Source organism: Brachypodium distachyon, chromosome 3, assembly GCF_000005505.3.
Source record: "Brachypodium distachyon strain Bd21 chromosome 3, Brachypodium_distachyon_v3.0, whole genome shotgun sequence".
Classification (NCBI taxonomy): Eukaryota; Viridiplantae; Streptophyta; class Magnoliopsida; order Poales; family Poaceae; genus Brachypodium; species Brachypodium distachyon.
This window is the reverse complement of record NC_016133.3, coordinates 38,841,598-38,863,345: the sequence shown is the minus strand read 5'-3', so window position 1 is coordinate 38,863,345 and position 21,748 is coordinate 38,841,598. Positions and strand designations below refer to the sequence as shown.

The window sequence follows — 21,748 nt, the reverse complement described above, 5'->3', positions numbered from 1 at the left end:
CTCCGGAGGTCCAGTACGTACGTAGCCAGGGGGCCGGGGACAAATGGGATGGATATGTCAAAATTCTGCAGTACGAACGCAGTACCAGACTGAGAATGTGCCATGATGTGTGGTCATCAGTCATTACATTACAGCTACGGATTTTGTTCCTCGTGTCTGCTTACCTCATGGCTCGATCGATCATGACGCATTTTGACAGTAAGCAACTGCATGCCACACTTCATCCAGTGGTGCACGCACGCTCTACGACAGATCGATAGGGCCGGGCCGCCGCGCAGGCAAGAGCAAATGAGCTCACGTTTTTGTTTAGCTCTGGACGCAGGACCGATCCACGGCCGACGGGCCATCATGACCGGGTCTGGCGGCAAGCGAGTTAAGGCGCAGCGCGCGCTGCAACAAACTTCATGCAGTGAACGCGTGCAGGCACAGGCAGGGGCCCCGGATGGTGTACTGTTCCATGATGAGCTCGCGGTCTGAATGACTGGATTCAGTATCACGCACAATAAATACGTTCTTTCCTACGAGTAGTACTACGAGTCTCGCGATCGATCCAAACTTTAATGTCAGCTAATTTAATCACGTAGAGACAAGAAACCGTACCGATCGACAGGCTCGCGACCCGAATTTAAATTCTGCGTGGATCACGTACCTACAACGTTTTGTTAATTTGACGGATAATGGTGTTGCTGGCTAGCGTAGTAACATAGATGCCAACTAGTCATTTTTGGATGACATGGCATGGCAATAAATGAAAAAAGAGATGGATTTGTGGTAACTGATATGTTACCATAACATCACACGAATCAAGATAGGCTGTGTTTGGTTCTAGAGTGGTGTGGAATGGAATGGAACCGTTCCATTCCATTCCGTTCCGTTCCATTCTTATAGGTTCCGGTTTGGTGTTTGGTTGAGGAGATGGAACGGCTGTGAATTTTGTTTGGTTGAGGAGATGGAACGGAGTAAAATGGTTCCATTTTGTGTTTGGTTGAGAAGATGAAATGAGATGGTCAAGATGCACTCACTTCTGGTGAGATTATCAATATGACTGTGAGCATGAGAATATAGCTATTTATATAATTTTTACAATAATAAAAAAATGTCCGCACTTATTTTGTATTTTTCACATCAACAATTTTTACATAATCATATATCAACCATAACAAAATAGTAGAGCTGATATAAGAAGAACCAGTATTAATGTTTCCATACAACACATTCATGGAAGAGCATCAATTGTTATGGAATGAAGATGTTGTTTCGTTAATTTAGGGCTCGTTGGAAGGAAAGCTAATTAAGCTTGCTCTACATTTACGGAATTAGTACTCGGCCGCTCCAAATCAATTATTACCAACCAACAAGACGTTGTGCACTTGTGCTTGAGGGAGATGACGGGGTAACCGTCGTCGCCGGAGCGCTTGAGAGCTTCATGAAGCCCTGCTCGACGTAGTTGCAGCTGCCACATGATGACCGGAAGAAGTCCACCACCAACAGCGTGCCCGTCGCCCTTGACCGCTCCAGGAAGTAGGTGAACTCCTCGCCCGTCTTGAATGCGGTCACGCACTCCACCGGGTAGACCTCGTCGTTCTCCTCCAAGTTGCCGGCCTCCTCTCCCCTTCACGACCTTCCTCCGTCGCCGCCGACCGAAACTGCTTCCACGTCGTCTCCCTCCTCCACCGCCGTAGGCTTGGACCAGATTTGGCCGATGAGGGAGTCCGGAGGTTGTGTGGCGCCCAAATCTGTGGGGGGTGGAAGTAGGGGCAGCCGCCATGGGAGAGAGAGCGCCGGGTGAGAATAGAAAGAGAGAGGGCCAGGAGTCCAATCTTTCGCGCGAGAGAGGTGGAACGAGATGATTCCTTGTTTTTTTAGGAATCGGTTCGTTCCGAATCTGAGGGGTATATTCCCAACCGTGGAACCATTTCGTTCCATGCCAATTTTCTCCGTTCTTTCAACCAAACGCTGAAACCACCTTCAAAACTGGAACCATTCCACTTCGTTCCACTTGATTTCCCCAACCAAACACTGCCATTACACATCAAGATAAGACGAGTGTCCGCTGCTATGAGCCCCTGCGACGCGTCTGGCAACTCCGCGGCGGCGGCCGCGGCCACCGCGTAGCTCCGTCTCCCCAAGCACCCACGCCTCCGCCTCCCCACGCCCTCACGCCTCCACCTCCCAGCCATGCCATATGGCCTCCTCACCCACAGCAGCCTCTCCATCTCCCTCCATTCGCTGCTCCTCTAGCCCTTGCGAATTTTCAGATCCAGATGAGGATTCTCCCGAGAAACTCGATTGGGGCTCCTTCGGCGACGAAGATCCACCCCTTTCTGCAGAGGATGAGGTCGACCTGCCGTCCCCTGTGGCTGTGCTGCCCCGAGCTTCCTCATTAGCGACGCCCCAGGTACTTTGCGCCGCCCCCATGCCTGAATCGGGTCCGCGGACAGTGGACGCTGCTCTGTCTGCCATGACGGTTTCCATCTCCCAGCCGGTTCTGCTTGCGCACGTCACGCCCCCTCGGCGGTGGGCCTCGCAGGAAGACCGGTGGATGGCCCTGCTGCTGGAGACCCTTCGCTGTCGGCCCCTCCCTCCAAGTCTGCTGTTAACCAAGGGGGGTCTCCGTGGGAGGTTGTCAAACCCAAGGGTTGGTGGAGAGAGTTGAAGTCTGGGCGTCTGGTCTCTGCTCCTGTTGTTGCCGTGCAGCGACCACCTCCTTCGCAGGCTGCCGTCGAGCGTTACCGGAAGACTTTCTGGAACAAATGTTTGCGGTGTCTTGCGTCTGATCATCGCGTGGCCCAGTGCAGATACCCTGTGAGATGCCTCAACTGCAGGAAGAATGGTCATATTGCCAGTTCTTGCCCCACCCGTCATAGCCCTCGACAGCAGCCTCATGCTCTCCATGCCCCGGTTGCAAGGATATCTGGTGAGCTCGCCACCAAACCTCTGTTGTGCTCGGCCATGCGCGAAGCTGCTGTTTTCCATGACCCTATTGTCGATTGTATGCCAACTTGTCTGCTTCTCTTCGACAACCGCAACGACCCTCCTTGGCAAGATCCAATGGTTACTGAAGCTTCCATTCCCCTTGCTAAGCCTGCTTGCTTTTCGGAAGTGCTGGACATGGTGTCTCCCTTGATTGGTAGCCTGCAATGCTGCGGGGACTGCTTGGGGGAGGACCCAATGGTTGTTGAAGCTCTGATTTGCTGTGAGGTTGTGTCTCAGCCCATGGAGGAGGTGGCAAGTGTGCTTGCTGAACCATACCTGCCTCAGCCTCTATTTGTCCATGAGAAGACGCCAACACCCAAGAAGGCCATCTCCTTCGATGCAAGGCGCATGATGAAGGCCGTTGGAGAAGGTTGTGCAGGAGTAGATCCCCAAGAAAGAGGGATGCACATTGAGACTAATGTTGTGCAAGAGGAGGTGCCACCAATCACTGTGGAAGAGTTGATCAGCAAGGTCACCTGTGTCAGGCCTCCCTCCTTGCTTGGGACCCCGATGCCAGCGCAGGTGCGCGTGGACAGCACCCCTCGCCGTAGTGGCCGCCTGGTTCAGAAGAACAAGAAATGCAACATCCCTATTGCCAAGCGCGCTGAGCATAGGTTGATGGAAGCCTTTGGGGAGGTTTCAGAGGTGGGTGATAAGGAGGCGAAAGGAGATCATGAGGCAAAGAATAAGATGGCCACCTACTTGGAGATGTACAAGAAGCCGCTCACGCCGAAGGTGATCGAAGCGTTGAGCGTCCTGACTGGCCTTCGTGGAAAGGCTCAGATCGACCTTGCAGCTTTGGATTTCACAGCTGCGGAGCTCGAGGCGGTTGGTGAGGAGACACCCATTTGATATACATTGCATCCCTTTGCGTGTTAGGATCTTGAAGTCCGGCGTTCTTTGCCCGGTTGTTCCTGGTTACACTTTGATGTTTAGTATGAAATGCTCCTTTTTTGAGCGGATGCCTCATGCAGCTGCAGCACGTGGTCGGCATTATTTTGTTGAAATGCTTAAAAGAGGCGCTGATGGAAAGGGGCCAGCAAATGATCGTTATAAGTCGCCGCGGAATGGGAATCGTTGTTCCAATTGCAAGGGTTCTACTGCTGCCCGGAAGATTGTCTTTTTTGAAGATGTTGAGGCGCAACTAGTGCTAATAGGTCTAGTTGCTCTTGTTTCAGGACCCGATGATGTGCTTTAATCTTTTTCCTTTATTTCCTCTGTTCCTGCCTCCAAGCTCTGGTGTTTCTCTTTCCTACATGTAACCTTCCGGTTGGATTCTCTCCGACCTTCGGTGGCAATAAATAATAGGTCGTTGTGGCTGTTTCGTAAAAAAAAAATAAGATGAGTTTACAACATAATTAATGACACAATGCAGGACTCCATATATAAGTTTGAAGGCATTATGAAGACAGTAATTTAAACTAATAACATATGCATGTTGCTATTTAAAGTTACTTTCTACCCTTTGTTCGGAAAAAATGATGAGACTTTGGAGCGTGGTCGTCGTCGCTGGCCCACGGTGCTCGTCCGCACCTCGGATTTCGGAGCTGTCCCTGCGACGGGCATATTTACACCTGAAGCTGCAATTTAATCCTCTGCACAGCACAAGGCATGGCAACGCAGAGCCGCAGACACACATACTACCGGGCCACGCAGATTATGGGGCAGACAATTAGACAAATTGGCACGAACTCGGTGAAAGACACATATACAACGCGTGCTGCATAATGATAGTATCTGTGTCTTGTTGCTGGGTCCAGGGTCCACACAGTCACACACTGCTCTGATTGACTTGACATGTAAGCTTTGCCATTAATTACTGCTTCCTGCTGATCCAGTGGCTTTGGCGATTGATTTGTGAGTTTCCGTGGTGTGTATCTACTCCTGTCCGCTAGCTCGACCGCTGGGGGGTGACTGCAGGTGAATTCTCTGGCTTGCCTGCCAGCAGGGTTGGTTGTTTACAGTGTGGGGTGATATGCATTCATTGTGAAGATACATATCGGTCGGTCGATGCAGTATGCTGACTGCTGTGAATCATATCCTGTACTCCCAAGGTCCTGTGTCCTGTCAATGCCAGTGGAAATAGTATCGTTTATGGCAAAACATTTTGTGGACTTTGAAGTTACTGCTAGTTGGGTAGGTTCCTTGTGTACTCTTTGTTTTATCCGAAAGTGCTTATGCCCTTTTCGCTTCGAACGGGCGCGCACGTTGGAAGCCGTCCGATTCACCCTGGCGCTTCCGCGCCGCGCGATGCAGTTAAGACAGCCTCCCCCGTCGGTCGGGCGGGCCCCACGTGTCAACCTGTTAAGCTCTTTTTTTTCAAAGCTTTGGGGGACGCGCTGTTGTCTCTTCCGCTTTCCCGTTCCCCATTCCCCCCTCGCGAACCCCACCGCTCTCTCTCTCTCTCTCTCTCTCTCTCTCTCTCTCTCTCGCTCTCGCGCGCGCGCGATTTTGCATCGGCGATTCCGGCGAGCTTCGTGTCGGCGAGGCGCAGCGGAACAGCAACAAGGCCGTCGACAGTGCCGGGACGGTCGGAGGTGACATCGGCGCCGAGTTTTGCCAGAGGCGGCGGGGGCAAGGGTTTCGGCGAGGAGCGAGTTTTCACCGGCAATATTATGGGGGTGCACGGGGGCTCCTGCATGCCGTAGGGCGCGTTGCTGAGGGCTCCAGGAGGGCGACCCCGGCGGGCACATCGACCACCGCTGGCGCAGCTAGCACGACTACACGAGGCGGGACGCATCGACTGCGGCAGCGAGCGCGCGCGCAACATCTACGGTTAGCCCCCCTCCTTGCACATCTCTCCTCAACATACCCAAACTCGAGCATGCGCGCACACCATCTACAGTAGATGAATCCCTAGTAGATGCTTCAGGCTAGCGATTAGCTCATATTAGGGTGCCATGGATATTGGGGGGTAGACGTCTGGGAGATGTTTAATCTGCATAATCTGCGCCAATTCCAACCGTAACCAAATCAGTTGGAATTGGATTGGAATTTTTGGACCTAGTTCAGTGCTGACCACTTTTTTGACGGGTCTTTTTGGGCCCTAAATTGCATATGGCAACTTCTAATTCAGCAGAGCATTCTAAGTTGCTTATGTCATGTTTTTGTCCGTAGCAAATTATCAGGAAGTTGCTTCTACTGTGCATGTATATGGGGTAAATTTGTGGTAGTTGCTTCTACTGGGCAATTTTTTCTTAGGGAGTTGCTTATAGGAGTATCGTAAATTTGTTCAGGTAGTTGCTTCTACTGGGCAAATTTTTCTCAGGGAGTTGCTTCTAGGAGTATCATAAGTGATTTTTGTGTCTCTTTTTGCCTTTTGTTTTAGGGGGATTTTGCATTTTTTTACCTGCCCCTTACTGTTGGTTAGGCAAATTCTTAGGAGTTGCTTTTTAATGGCAATTCTTAGTGGGGGCACTTATATTTTTGTTCCAGGTGTTTTATCAGGATGCAACACTGTGTTTTAGGAGTTGCTTTCTATAGGAGAATCATTACTGTTCCCATTTTTTTAGGCAAACTTTTGACACATTTGTCCACATTTAGGGGGTGATTTTTAGTTCCCAGGTTCAGGGCATAAACCTGTGCTGAATTAGAAGTTGTTAAATGAGCTATGCTATGTCTACATTTTCCCATTTTTTACAGGTTGATCAGTAACTGTGTATGTCCATTTTTTTCACTCATTGGGTTGGGTTGTTTATATAGTGCTGTAAACTAGCCACAGAAAATTCTGCATATTTATGCATCCCTTTTTTCTGCAGGAGCTATAATGAACATTATCGAGGAAGGACCTGAAGACGATGAAACTGGGGTTTAATCCATCGCCGCAGGAGACGCAATTCTAAAGCCATAGTAGAACCCGTGGGAGGCATAGCAGGCGGTGTTGCTATGCTATCCCTAGAGGTACATTTTTATGTTCTTGTGTTTTGTTTTGTTTTGTTTTGTTTTTGCTTTTTTAGGAACCCATAGTAATTATTTAACTTGTTTTTTACATGCAGTGTTCTCGCGAGACTTCTGTCGCTGAGGCTCCCACGGAGGCAACTGTTGGCGAGGCAACTATTGATGAGGCTCCCATAGGAGGGAATGTCGCCAAGGCCCCTAATGAAGCTGTCAAAGAGATTGTAGATGCACAGGTTGCTAAATGCGTACCCCCCAGGAGAACAGAGAAAGAAGTAATAGAATCACGTAGTTTGCTAAAAAATAGGTGGCAACCTTTTTATGTTTGTTTAAAGTTGCTAACTACATTATTACAATCTCATTTAGCTTGCTTATTTTCTTGATCTAACCTTTTATTTCTGCTTTGTTTGGTAAATACTTTAGGTCGGGAGGAACATGGCATCTCCTGCTAGGCTCTACAAAATTAACAAAGATCTAACACCCGATCAGAAGGCATTGATCAGGAAGAGGCATTTTGGTGGCTTACTATTTTTGCCTTCTCACACAATGCCAGCAGAGTTCTGTAAGTTTGTGATGAGCTGCTACAACTCGGAGTTATCAGAATTGGTTGTTACTGAGAGGGGTATCATCGAAATAACGGCTGACAGTGTGTACAAATTGTTTAAATTGCCAAACAAAGGCGGGAAAGTCAACTATGTGATGAACCAGGAAGCCACAGATTTCATCATCCAAGAGTATGGCTTCGAAAAAGGTTCATCACCAGATATCACAGCTTGGTGCAAAATGATTGGCGAAATGAAGGAAGCAGATGACAAGTTTCTCAGGGCCTGTCTGATCACCGCAATGTCCTGCTTTCTTTGCCCAACTATAGGCCTGAAACACAGCCCACGGTGCTACCCGTCCTTCATAAATTTGGATGTTGTTGACAACTTAAATTTCTGTCAGTTCGTAGTTGATCAACTACAAATAGCTTTTAAGAAGTTGGGTGATGAAAAGAACTCAGTCCGGTGCTGCGTGTATCACCTTTTCGTAAGCTTTATCAAAACTCTTTCCTTATTTAGTAGGATTCATTTTTCCTGCATTTTTCCTTCTTTTTTTTTAATCTAAACTCATAACTGAACTTAAACTAATTTCCAGATCTATTATCTCGATTCGCTGATCACCGACGAGCCCTTGAGCAACTGCCCTGTGCGTATCCAAGCATAGACGACGCAAGCCATAAACAGAGTGATCCAACAAGATATGAAAGGACCTGGAGTTTATGGGAATTTGCATGTAAGTTATTCTAAAATCGCGTTCTCAGCTCATTTATGCAGTCCAGCGGCTAACTTTTCTGCTTGTGCTTTTTTTCCAGCCTTGGAAGCTAACTGTGTCTTTTTTTGGTGTTTGTTCCAAGTTTTTAGTGTGCATGTACACAAAAGAATTGCGGAAGTAAATTTTGATCCTTTCTGTTTGTCGATGGGTAGGTTTTTTCAGCATACCCAATGTGAATTGCTTTTCACAAAAAAGCAGCCTTGCATAGCACTGTAAGTTGCTTTTTTACACTGCTGGGGCTCAATTTTTTGATTTTTTGTAAACTTGTTGCTAAATTTTGCCTCCCAAAATAAGTGGAATTTTCCTGTTCAATTTTGCTTTTCCTAAACGTACATTTTGGCAAGTTTAACATACAACTAGTAAAAGGGGGGCAACTATTAGGGAACACAATGGGCAAAAGCTGGTTATCACCTGTCTCGACGTTGCAATCATGTAGAACTGACAAAAACTCTTCTTCCTCCTTGGATATACCCTAATGCGAACGGAGATACTTCGTGAGGGATGGCTTTGCAATCAAAGGATGATTGTGCTCACCAATGAAATATGTTACTTCCCACCTAGAATCTATTAGCTTCACCATCATCCGTGCTTTGCAATTGGTTTGTTTAATTGTTTCTCTTCTTCTCTTTTTCACTACTTTCTTGCCTTTAGCAAAAGCATGTTCATCAAGTTCAGATTCCTCATCGCTATCCCCTCCAGATTCTGAGCAAATAGCAGGAGCAACTTTAGGCTTATGTGTATTGCTACCTTCAGGTTTAGGCTTTCTGAACTTGTTGCAAACAAACTGCTGTTTCACAACTTCATTTGTGTAGAACGATCTCCTAGAAGTGTTTGATCTTATTGAGAACCCAAGCTTCAGTGCATAAGCATTGTAGTGGTTACGAGCACACAACAAAGTATCAAATCTCATTCCTAGGAAAGGCTCTTGGGGCTGTGACAAAGCTTCTTCACCATCATATTGTTCTTCAATATGCACTTCTCCAGGGGCATCAATCGATTGCTGGTTTAATGATGAAGACTCAAACTGCCCAACATGCCCTTCGTGAATCAAATTGTCCACTGCATTTGCATTTGCATTATGGGACTCACCACAATCACCATCATGCTGATGGGTATCTTTGTTAGGCAGTTTTTGGGTGCAATACAATGGGAATAAAGTTGTTCCATACCCTTCCTCAGTCCCAACAGCAATATTGAGTTCGACAGGACACTCGTTTAAGTCAAAATCCCTCATCTGCAACCAAATAGGAACACAAAAAAGACCAAAAAAATTCATAAGCTGGACCCTTAAAATGTCCATATCACAAATGTTTTAATCAAATTTGTTTGGTGTTAGTGTATTTTTTTAATCACTAGTGTTTTGATTTATCCAAAACTCTTTAAAAACCCAAAACAGTAGAGTTTTGTTTGAGAAATGTTTTAATTTGATAAAAAAAGGAATGTTTTGTAGGGAAACTAGAGATTATCCTGTCTAAATCTTTTCTATTCGGGTTCTAATGTTTTTCATTTTAGATTGGATAATCTAATCTAATCTAATCTAACCAAACAATAAAAGCAGTAAGGCTTCCTTCGTCGTCGGTCCGTCGGCCAATTTGCATTTTACCCCTTCCGTTTTTGGAGAATCAACTCGAAGCCCAGGTTGCGGACAGAATTGGGATTTTCTGCAAAAACTGGGTTTTCTTGCAATTTTGCCCTGCCTCCACTCCTCCTCATCCCCTCGCACGGTCGCACTGCGGCGCGGCGCCACCTCCGGCTTCTCCTCGGCTAACCGACGCCGTCGCTGAATTCTCCCCCAACCCCGCCGCCGCTGATTTCCTCTCGGTCGGCCCTAATGACGCTCGCGCTTCTCCAGGCGCAGATCCACCAGTCCTTCCTCCTCGGCTACCCTTCCACGGCCATCGCCGCCAATGAGGAACACGTCGGCAGCTGAGAGGATGCCGCCGCCGACGCGGACCTCTGGACGCACGACTCCTGCGGCCTCCTCCGCCGCGTCTTCAAGTCCGTCTACCCTCAAATTTGAGTGAGATCAAGGCCTGTGGATTCTGCGTCGCACGCGCGTGCTTCCGTTTCACTTACTTGGGATCGGGGTGTGTCAGATTTCAGGAGATCGACCCCGTGACTTCGCACGGACATTGTACCGGTACTCTAAAAAAACAACCAAACAAACGGTGCCTCATGCGGCACGGATAATAAGCAACCGCGTCTTGCGGTGAGTCGGTCGATTTGGTGCATGAACTCGGCGCCACGGCAGCCCCTTTTCCGCCGTCCGATTCCTCCTTTTGTCCTGTCGTCTGGTGGCCGGTGTCCCGCCGTTATCGTCCTTCCCGTCGCCCTCCCCAGAGGCCCAGATGGAAGCCTCGTCGGCGTGGGCCGAGTTGTACGTTCGTAAGCCGCACGGAAAAGCACCCCAGGTACGCAGGCCCATCTCACGCACGGCCCGGCACAACCAGCGAGCGAGCGAGCCCGTTCACTTCTCTTTCGCGCAAACGAAGATCAGCCCTTCTGCAGATGGCCGACCGGCTAAGGCCCACGAGCGTGTCCCGGGAAACAAAAACTGTACCATCCTGTTATTCTCGGTGGGCTTTTTCCGGCTTCAGTTCGGGTAAACCCATATCAGCCCGTTCTACCACCAACAGGCAACATCCATTGTCGTAAAAAAAATGCAATAGGAGAGTTTCATTCTCCTTTGTTTTTGTCTTCCCCCTTCTTTTCGCCCAGTTGACTCCGATGTTTTCTGTCAAAAAAAAAAGACTCCGATGTGTGTGACTCTCTCTCTCCACTCCCTACTAAACAAGCATCTCCGATGATCACACTATAGTTTCTTTCGACGATCGACCAATGTAACCGAGTTCTGAATGTAAACGCTTCAGAGTTAGTCCTCAAGAACATGCGTTATACGCTTCTACTTAACTTCGGGTTTTCTTGATACAACAGTGAAGAGGCAATAGCTGCACCGACCTTTACGCATGCCCTTCGCCGCATGGTATCAGTGGGCAAATCGTTGTAAAACTTGTAATATTCTAGCAAAAAAAAAGTAAAACTTCTAATATACCTCCCTTGAGTCTCAAACACCAATCCTCCTTTTTTCACCCAATTAATTCACTAAGAAGTAATCCACCGGATCCAAAATAACTGTCGCTTTGTACTAAATCAGCGACACTTATTATGGATCAGAGGGAGTAGTTTATTTTGAGCGGAACTTGCAAAGGGGTAGAAAGAGCACAAGAAAGCAATAGCACTATCCGTAGAAAATTTGGAGGATTGAGTGAGTACAATGGAGACGGCACGAAATATATCCGTAGACTGCTTATCACCTCATCCGGCCGGTGTTCTTATCTTCGAACGACTGCAATCAAATTTCATATCTTTTGAAAAAGCACATTACTTTCCCTTCTTTTGCTCCTGATCGACTTTTGATTCTCCTCGGTTAACGTTCGCCCGTGAATATGACGCATCGGAGTTGGACTGCAAATGAAAGGCTGCTTTTGCAAGATCAATAGCTAAATGTGTGCTCTATCAGCTAAAGGCCGTGATCCAAATTAAAGTCACACACAAAGCCTTAGCATTGAAGCAAAGATTGCGCTATCTCTCAGCCAGCTCCTCCCTGTGAATGATTTTATCGGTTTCGGTGACTGTGCGTTTGTGCACGCTCGCTGTTCAGAATTGAAAGCAAGCTCCATGTCTCCCTGATGCCGCCTCTCTTTTCTGTCTCAAGAGCTCACTTTGATCAGCTCTCTTGCAGATGGCCATATGGTGATCAGATGATGCCATGACCGATGCTTGTAACCTCTTGCAAATGTGCAGTGTATTCAAATGCTCAAGAATATTCAATATATCCCTTTTTGTATGTCGACTATTATAGTAAGCTAACTGAGAAGATGTATGTTCAGTTGCTGAAATTCAGTTCTGTACATAGAGTTCGGAATATTACATGCATTTGTAGCTATACATTCCATGTTCTGAAAGTTCCTGCAGACAGCTTCATCTGTTTCCAACTGAACAGTAGTACACTCCATGGTATCCCGATTGTCAACCAACTGAACTGATGTTCTGCGAGCAAATCAGACAAACTTAGTCTCCGTTACAATTCGAGTAAATTTCACAGAACCACAGGTTTTGAGTCAGCCTTCTCACGGAGCACTGGTAGATGCTAATCTGTCCACAGAACCACAACTTTTGTGTCCAATTGTCTCAGTCCATCCAAAACACGGGTTTAAACTCGTTTGACACTATTTCTTACAGGTGAGGCCCGCACGTCAGGCGTCACATTTTTTCATGAGACCCCTCGTCTTTTTCTTTTTTTCCTCGCCTTGTCAGCCTCGTCCTGTTCCATCTCTTCTGAGGCTGCGGAGGCGCCAGAGCTTCTTGTTGCGCTCGCGCTTGTGGAGTTGTCGGAAGTGGCGGGCGAGGTCGGGGCGGGTGGGCAGCAGGCGCGGCAGCGGGGCGAGGCGGCCGGTAGGCCGGCGGGCACGCGGCGGGCAGTAGGGCGGCGGCCGGGCAGAGCGGCTGGGCAATGAGGAAAAAAAGAAAAAGACGAGGGGTCTGATGAAAAAGATGAGACGCCTGACGTGCGGGCCCCGCCTGTAAGAAATAGTGTCAAAGGAGTTTAAACACGTGTTTTGGGTAGACTGAGACAATTAGACAAACAAGTTGTGGTTCTGTGGACAAATTAGCATCTACCAGTGCTCCGTGAGAAGACTGCTTCAAAACCTGTGATTCTGTGAAATTTACTCTTACAATTCAATCCGTTGTGATCTGCCAACTACGCATTAATGTTAATGCATCATACAAAATCGCAACATCACAATTGAGGACTCTGAAATTTGCTTTTGAGGTATTAGAGCACATTTGGGGAATCGGAATATTGGACCAGGGTCCAGGGATTAGAGCACGGGCCATCGAACAGTACCAAAAACTGTCTTGGGGCTGAATAAGTGCCTGAAGGATAGCTGGTTCTAATTCATGCATCTTAGTCCATTATTAGTACTTTCAAGGCTAGATGCATCATTGAGTGTAACAGTCATTTCAGGCACAAAAGCATCATAGGAGACTTGAATTATTCACAGCATGCAAATGCATGTTGATATGCCCTCGGCACAATGCAAGTTGTGTGTGTCAGATAAACAGAGAAAGAAGCACACAGCACCCGCACCGACAGAATGCCGATTCGGCTGATCAACGAAGGATTTGTGTTTCATTTCACGCTGGGCGATCAGTATTAAAAAAAAACTGGCAGGGAAAAACTTCAAGTGGAAATTCTAGAGAAAAAATTCAGTGGAGTTTGATCAAGATAAGCTTGCTTTAGCTGCTACTTGGCACTAAGCAAAACGTCGCTGATTAATTGCTTTCTCATGTCATTCGCTCCTTTTATCCCCGATCCTCTTTTGATGCTTTGGAGTTTGTCATCTCTATCTAATATTCGGTTTAATGCTTTTCTTTAGTGGATCAATGGAATCCTGCCCACCTTATCTCAAGAGGTGGGAAGAGATCTGTGCTAAAGCAGAGTTCAGTATATTCAGAACCTGCCGAATAGATTAGCTTATTCTGCAAGTTGCTAGAAATGCAGCTGCAACAGATGCGTAGCAAATCTCAACATATTCTCAGGACAGGAAAGAAAAATCAATTCATTTTTTCCTGATCATTTAGTCAGGAAAATATTCCTTGGAAATCTCTGACTCTTTCCTTCAAAGTGAAGATTTCTTCACTAAGATTCGTGCAGCTGCAAGATTATCCACCAGTAAATTTTAAGGCTACCACTGCTTTATAGCCAAAGGTCCACAAAGCAAAGATTCCCATGGATTGCTCATCAGACAGGTCGTGGTAAAACCATCAATGATGAACAGTTTCGACCCAGAAACATCGATGTCCTTCCGAAAAAAAAAATCGGCATAAAACAATTAAACTGTCCGTGGCTAAGATCATTGCTGACCTGGATTTACCAGGAAAATAAATGACGGCTGTAAAACAATAGCAATAAATAAGATCCGGAAGGCATCCAGGTAATTATGCATCAATTATGTCCTTGCCCGGTTGAGGCATGTTACCTGGCTGACAGCTGCATAGGAATTCTTCATGTGGGTTACCTTGGGCATCTTGCCGGAGTACTTTTTCCGATTCCCTCGGGCCCACGCACACACACTCACACTCAGCTCCGCTTTTTCCTCCTGATGCCTTTAAAAATCTGGTGATATATAGACTTTGATGAGCTCTTTAGAAGGAATTATTGACGATGCCCTCACCTTTGCCAAATGCCCTGTGACTTGTTGTGGCAGCCAGTGCTTGCTTGCTTCCTTCTCCCCTCTCACCTAGCCCAGCATCATTCAGGAATCTGCTTTTCTCTCTTGCCCTGGAATATTGTTAAAGCAGCAAGAAAACACGCGAAAAAGAGGCCATTTTTTTAGATGGGAAAGTGTCAAATTTTTATATAGCAAAAACAGTACTGTATCAGATTGCTTAAAGTAAAGCCAGCCTCCCTTTGTTGATTTTCCAAAATGCTGTCTAGGCTTTAGCCAGGCTACCCCCCCCCCCCCCCCCTTTTTTTTTCCGTGCTAAATTGAAGGCGACATGAGCAAAAGCACGGGGAGATGGAGAATATATGAGCAGGAGGATCGAAAAGATGAAATTCGCGCATCTCGGCTCGATTCTACGGACCTCGCTTTAACCCCGAAAATGAATACTGAATACGAATGTGAATATTAGCGTGGGAAATTCAGACAAGCACAAGGATTCCACATAAGATGCCAATAATCAGCAGTGCCAGTGTGCCCCTCTACCGCTCCCTCTCCCATCCATCCCATGCAAGCCACTGCTCATGCAAAGACGCAATCATGAGATGCTTGAGTAATAAGGCAAGGGTTTGTGGAGAGCTTGCTAGCAAACAAGGCAAGATTTGCAAATGCAATGCATGCAGGCCAGATTAAAGCATCTAGTATTTCGCCTTCATCGCCTCACAAGGCCAGATTAAAGCAGGCCAGATGCTTGCTTGTCTAGAAGCTAAGAGGGGGATCAAGCTAAATTGACAGCATCGATCTCACGAGGCAGGGAGGGGGCCTCCGGCTCCAAGTGTGGAACCGCGAAAATGACCCTGCCAAACGTGCCTCGCTTTCTCTCCTTCACCTGCCCCTTGCAACAATCCTTGCACCGTCCATTCAGATCTGAAGGAAGACTGAAAAAGGAGAAAAACATGGTCAATATATAGTTCTTGGTCAGACCGATTGCCGAATCAAACGGCACAATACGGGAGGCCTCTCTGCGGTGATCCTGTTAGAAATATGCCCTAGAGTCAATAATAAATTTGTTATTATCATATTTTCTTGTTCTTGATAAATGTTTATTATCCATGCTATAATTGTATTGACAGGAAGATAAATACATGTGTGGATAAATAAACAAATACGGTGTCCCTAATACGCCTCTATTAGATTAGCTCGTTGATTAAAAGATGGTTAAGATTTCATAACCATAGACATGTGTTGTCATTTAATAACGAGGTCATATCATTAGGAGAATGATGTGACCTAAGCATAGCTTTTGATCGTGTCACTTAAGTTTAAATTGCTAATGCTTTTATTATGTCAAGTATCATTTCCTTAAACCATGAGATCATGCCACTCTCTAGTACCGGAAGAATACTTTGTGGACGTCAACCATCATCTCGTAACTGGGTGATCATAAAGGTGTTCTTCAGGTATATCGGAAGGTGCTTGTTGGGTTGTATGGATCAAGACTGGGATTTGTCATTCCATGTGACGGAGAGATATCTCTGGGCTCTCTCGGTAATATAACATCTTAATGAGTTTGCAAGCATGTGACTAATGTGTTTAGTCACGGGGATATTATATTGCGGTACGAGTAAAGAGAACTTGCCGGTAACGAGATTGAACTAGGTACGGTGATACCACGATCAAATCTCGGGCAAATAATATATCGCAACATAAAGGAAATTGAATACCGGATTAATTGAATCCTCGATATTGTGGTTCAACCGATGAGATCTTCGTGGAATATGTGGAAACCATTATGGACATCCAGGTCCCGCTATTGGTTATTGATCAGAGAGGTGTCTCGGTCATGTCCGCATGTTCTCGAACCCGTAGGGTCACACACTTAATGCTTAATGTCGCTAGGGTACGATGAGATAATAGATGGTGATATCGAATATCAATTCGGAGTCTAGGATGGGATCCAGGACATCACGAGGAGCTTCGGAATGGTCCGGAGATAAAAAATTATATATGGGAAAGTTGTTTCGGAAAAGTTCAGGATATTTTTCGGTATTGACCGAGAATATTCTAAAAGGTTTCGGAAGTTCTCGGAAGGTTCTGAAATGTTCCGGATTATTCTTGAGAATTTAATTGGGCCTCTGTAGTAATTAATTAGAGAAATCTAATTAATTATCCCCTAATGTGTATAGACCAAACAGAAGGATTGGGAATCCTTCCGGGATTCCTTGGCCGGCCACCTCTAGGAAAGGAAAGAGAAAAACTGTATTAGGGAATTTATCCCTATGTGATCAAATTCCTATTTCTTGAGAGGCAAGAAAGGAAAGGTGAGATTGTCTCCTTTACTTGCCTTGCCGTCGGCCTCCTCCCTTATATAAGGAGGGGAGGGGCTGCCCCTTGGCCGGACGCTGCTCCTCTCCCTGACCTCCTCCTCTCACGCGCACGGTGAAGCCTTGCCCGTGGAGAACTTCACCATAGCCTAAACCACGCCGTCGTGCTGCTGTAATCTCATCGACCTCTTCCCCTCGCTTGCTGGATCAAGAAGAAAGAGACGACGTGAAGCTGAACGTGTGGATACTAAGGAGGTGCCGTCGTTAATTTCTGCATTGAGATTGATCTCATCGAAAGTTTCACTACGCCAACAACGATCCCGTGATCGTAACGCTTTGTGGTCTACGAGGGTATGATGCTCATTATCCCTCTCGTTACTTACATCTATTTAGATATGATCTTGAGTTTTTTCCGCACATTTCGTAGAAAAAAATTTGTTTTTCATGCAACGACCCTTCAGATCCCTCAGAAAATTTCCCGATTTCCCACCCCCCGCGGAAATCGAACCGTTTCCTCTGAAATTCCAGCAAAATTCGTCTCTGACTAGCTCAAAGCTGTATATATTATATCCATGTCTCTGTGCATGTCGCCGTTCCTTTCCTGGTATGTTTTGGCCTGCAGACCAAGTACGGCTCCAGGTATATATACATGTATGTCTGCAGCGACCACTTGCCATGGGAACAGCACAGGGGGGCAGCAAAATGGCATGCGTCTGCGTGCACCGTGAGAACCGAAAGGCCACATTGTTGCTTCTGGCGCTGCTGCTGAGTGCTGACTCGCATCTGCTGTGTATGCAAAAGCGCTGAAATCCTCGCAAAGCCAGGGCAGCAGGCAGGCTTGCCGCCAATGCTCAAGTACAGCGTGAAAATATGCCCCTGCTGCCAAGCTAGTCTGGCCTTTTCATGTTTTTCTCAGGCATATTCCCCTCCCTGATTTTGATGTTTGACCCTGCAGGTGGTACTTAATACTATATGGTAGTACTCCAGTATTTTTAGTTTAGTTTAGTTTAAGGAAAAGAGTATGTATACTTTCTTTGCCCATGATAAGGGCACTGCTTTCAAAACTGCAAGACAAAGTCGAGTTTGATTAAGAGCTCTCGCTACAGTCTACGGAAGTACAGATACCACAAGAGTAAAAGCTGCTGCTGCCGATGCTGATGATTAGTCTTTCAGTCGGACCAACTTATCATTGGCAGTTAGGAAGTTTCATGACAAAGGTTCACTGATTAGTGCTTAGTACCATAGAATATTGAATAGATTCTGGAGCCCTAGGTTGGACTGAAAAACTGAATATGATCCCACCTGAATTTTGTTTCATGGAGTATTATATTTATAATACATGCACCCACAGTGCCCATCCTGAGTACTATAAGCACGTGCGTGTACATACGTATGTACTGTAGGTAGTATACGGTAGTACATACGTGCGCGTGCGTGTATATGGACGTATGTATAGCTGCTGCTTTCAGCTCAACAACAGAAGCTTCCTTTTGATCCATCCATTCATCCCGATAGCTAAGTGTCGATTACTTCCGTGGTCTTTGAGATCTGGATTAGATTCCTTGATTCCCCCATCATCAGAAAAGCCAAAGGCAGTTCGCCAATTGCATAGGGAGGCTACTATTGCGGCAGTGCGTCCGGCCTCTGAAAAAACGCATGCAAAAAAGTTTTATTCCCTCCCTTTGCCTTTATACACATTTTTTCTTCTTCACCCGATCGGCCCTCTGAATTAGTGGCACTACCAGAGTCCCACCACATTGTTTTTACGGCTTTCTTTCCATTTCAGTCATTTCCACGGCAGGCAGCAGCTAGTGAGATCACTATATACCTTCACTTGAAAGGAAGTGATTTTACTGCTTTCTTGTCCATTCCAGTGATTTCACAGCAGGCAGGCAGCAGTAAAAGATCGGGAGAGGTCAGTCAGTACATTTATCTTCACTTGGAAGCAAATTTTTTGGGCGTTGGGAAAAGGTAGCCAAGCTTAGTGAAGAGATTGGCCTCGTTGTTGTTCAAGCCGGGTGGGGGTGGTGGGGCAAGGGGAATCCAACAAAGAGGACACGGTGAACAAGTGTGAGAAAACAGCAAGAGAACAATTAACGCACAAACACCGGCCGGCCTCTTGATTCTCTCTCTCCTTCATCTTTCTTTTCTTTCTCTCCCTCTCCCTTTTGATGAGAGATCGCCTTGTAGCTGAACTGTTTTGCTTTCCCCTGCCTGCCTACTGCGCAAAGATTCCCACCCTTTCAGGTCAAAGAAGTGAAAGCTAAAGGAGCAACCGACTAAGCGGAGAGAGAGAGGGAGGGTGTGGATGGAATGGAGCTGAGCTGCGCTAGTGAGTGACATGGAGGTGAGCAAAAGGATGGCCGGCCCCAGCTGCCTCATGCGCTATATTCCCTCGCACATTCTCCGCGGCCGGCCGGCCCTCATCAGCTCAGCTGTATCCGCATACACACATATCACAAGAGGGGGAATCGGAGAGGGGGAATATATCTGAGTAGTGGAGTCCAAGGAAAGGAACCAACTGAGCCAAGGCAGAGATGCTCCTCCTATAAGAGGCGCCACGGCTCATCGCCCCAAGTCCCCAAGTGTGTGTGCATGCGCGTGTCTTAGTGGCTTCTCTGCAGCTGCTGTTGGCCACCACCAAAGAGCTAAGGTAGCATTAGTAGCTTGCAAAGCTAGAGGTGTTTGCTTGGATATACCGATCGGCAAAAGTCCTCGATCTCCGGCGGGGCGGGTTCGCCGCGTCTCTGTCATATATGCTGGACGCGCCGCTGCGATCGATCGTGCAGCAGTACCGCGCACCCTGGTGGGCTCGCTGGAAATGTCGTCGCCGTCGGCCCAACAGCATGGCGGAGAGGCTGCCACTGCCAGGGCGCGGCTCCGCTGGACGCGCCCGCTGCACGAGCGCTTCGTCCTCGCCGTCTCCGAGCTCGGCGGCGCAGACCGTGAGTCCATCAAATCGTCAAGAACTCAGCCGGAGCTTGCGACGAAGGTGTATATATCTGATGATGATCGCTGCTTGATTGATTGGCATTGCAGGAGCGACGCCCAAGTCGGTTCTGAGGGCCATGGGCGTGCAGGGGCTCACCCTCTACCATCTCAAGAGCCACCTCCAGGTGCAGTATACTGCTGCTGCGCAACACAAGGATCCTATGATCCCCTGTCCTCTGTTAATCGTGAGCTCAATTCCACTTCTAATTCTGCAGAAGTATCGGCTGGCGGTGAGCCGAGACCTCGCTGGCAACGCTGGCGGAGGAAGCCTGAATGTCGACCGATCGTCCTCGTCCGAGAGCCAGTCAAACGAGTACAACGACGACGATGACACCACCGCCGAGCTCCGTGATTCTTCCAGGAGCATGGCGCAGATGCAGAGGGAGGTGCAGAGGAAGCTGCACGAGCAGATCGAGGTAACCCAAAAAAAAGAACATCCACTCACTCAGGGTTCTCGTTCAGAATTCAGATTGTCAGTTAATTCCTGTTTACTGAGCTGATCATGCTCGATCCATGGCATGGCAGGTCCAGAGGACTCTGCAGCTGAGGATGGAGGCGCAGGGGAGGTACCTGCAGTCCGTGCTGCGCAGGGCTCAACAGGTCCTCACGGACAACAGCCTCGCCAAGGCGGAGCTCTCGGAGCTCGTCTCCGCCGTGGACACCGAGTGCCTCTCTTCCTCTTCCTCCCAGCCCCGGCAGCAGCACCGCTCCGCCTACAGCAGCTGCGTCTCGTCGTCGTCGTCGGAAGCCGAGAGCAAATCCGCCGGGTCCAGGAGGCGGCTCCACGCTGGCCGCCACCAGGGGGACTGCTGCACCGTGGAGCAGCCGGCGCAGGGCAAGAGGACGTTCCCCTTCCTGCAGCAGATGCAGGACGCAGAGCAACAGGCAGCAGCAGAAGCAGAGCCAGAAGAAGAAGAAGAAGCAGAGGACGGCAGCTCTTCAGAGTTTGATCTGAACATGTAGGGAAAAAAGGAAAAATGGAAGGGGGGAAGGCTAGGTAGCATCATCTTCTCTGCAGTGTGCATGCTGAGCCCTGAGCAATTGCGACAGTGGGTGATCGGTGTGGGATCAGGGTAGCCTTCGAGTTTGGGACATGTCATGGCCTCATGGGACCAGGCTTTTTCTGAGCATTGCTATGCATGTCCTCTGCTGCAACACCTACTAGTACTACTGTAACTGCTGCTGCTCTTGATCCTGTGAGATATATATAAATTTCTATATTTATTATTTTATATGTATATATGCATTCATCTGGTTCTTGTGCTCAATCTGTAACTGCAATTGTAGGCAGGGCAGGCCCAGCTGCAGATACATTATGCATATGCATGCTTGAGGTTGAGGTGCAAGAGTGTGTAGAACTGTTGGGAAATGTATGCAGTCAGTGACAATGTGCCTTGAGGGTGAAACGGGGATGCTCATACGGAAGGAAACCACAAAAGTATTAAGATACAGCTTGAAGGGCAACTGGGGTTGGACCTAATTCCCTGACTTCTTTACTGCAGCACAGACCTTATGTTGGTGAACAATATTTCTGTTTCGTCGGCATGCATATTGCTGCTCCTTCACCAACTCTAGATGAAGTTGGTGACTTGAGAAATGAGAACAAGTAGCCCGACAGATCACAAGTTACTCCAATTCGATAATCTGCCCATATGACCTAACTCGATTCCCGGAACTACTAGTATTTACTGTATACTGTTCGTATTGGCATGTCACATTGCCACCCATGGCAAAAAGGAATCAAGAATATGAAAGAATCATATTATTCCCAGAGAATCGATATTATTCGTGAAGAATCATATTGACTTATTGAGAGAATAAGCCTAGACTGGATTCCCCTGGCTAGATGCTAGAGATGATAGTTACTATGTAAGCAAAAACCTACCACCCAGAATGGGACGGACCAAGGAAAAAGTAAATGAAACAATAATCTCTCTTGTACTAAAGGGGCTGTTGAACTGTTGCCTCAACTCGCCAAACCAAACTCTGTTAATTATAATTGAGCTAGCATTAGATTAGTTG

At 47.4% G+C, this 21,748-nt stretch overlaps 2 protein-coding genes across 2 annotated transcripts; one reads left to right on the top strand and one right to left on the bottom strand.

Annotated features, from left to right (window-relative positions):
- Positions 1-8,656: 8,656 nt before the first annotated feature.
- On the bottom strand, positions 8,657-9,418 carry LOC104584221 (protein FAR-RED ELONGATED HYPOCOTYL 3-like). The gene has a single exon (XM_014900546.1). It carries the CDS (start codon positions 9,416-9,418, stop codon positions 8,657-8,659), a length of 762 nt encoding a protein of 253 aa, XP_014756032.1.
- A 7,402-nt stretch (positions 9,419-16,820) lies between these two features.
- Positions 16,821-20,964, top strand: LOC100838007 (myb-related protein 2). The gene is made up of 4 exons (XM_014899911.2): positions 16,821-19,680; positions 19,775-19,851; positions 19,942-20,142; positions 20,252-20,964. Exons 1-4 carry the CDS (start codon positions 19,557-19,559, stop codon positions 20,687-20,689), a joined length of 840 nt encoding a protein of 279 aa, XP_014755397.1. The 5' UTR covers positions 16,821-19,556; the 3' UTR covers positions 20,690-20,964.
- The last annotated feature ends 784 nt before the right edge of the window (positions 20,965-21,748 follow it).

Coding starts and splice junctions, on each gene's coding strand:
- LOC104584221 (XM_014900546.1), bottom strand. CDS start 9,418: ATGAGGGATTTTGACTTAAACGAGTGTCCTGTCGAACTCAATATTGCT.
- LOC100838007 (XM_014899911.2), top strand. CDS start 19,557: ATGTCGTCGCCGTCGGCCCAACAGCATGGCGGAGAGGCTGCCACTGCC. Junction 19,852..19,941: donor ATCTCAAGAGCCACCTCCAG/GTGCAGTATACT, acceptor CTAATTCTGCAG/AAGTATCGGCTGGCGGTGAG. Junction 20,143..20,251: donor AGCTGCACGAGCAGATCGAG/GTAACCCAAAAA, acceptor ATGGCATGGCAG/GTCCAGAGGACTCTGCAGCT.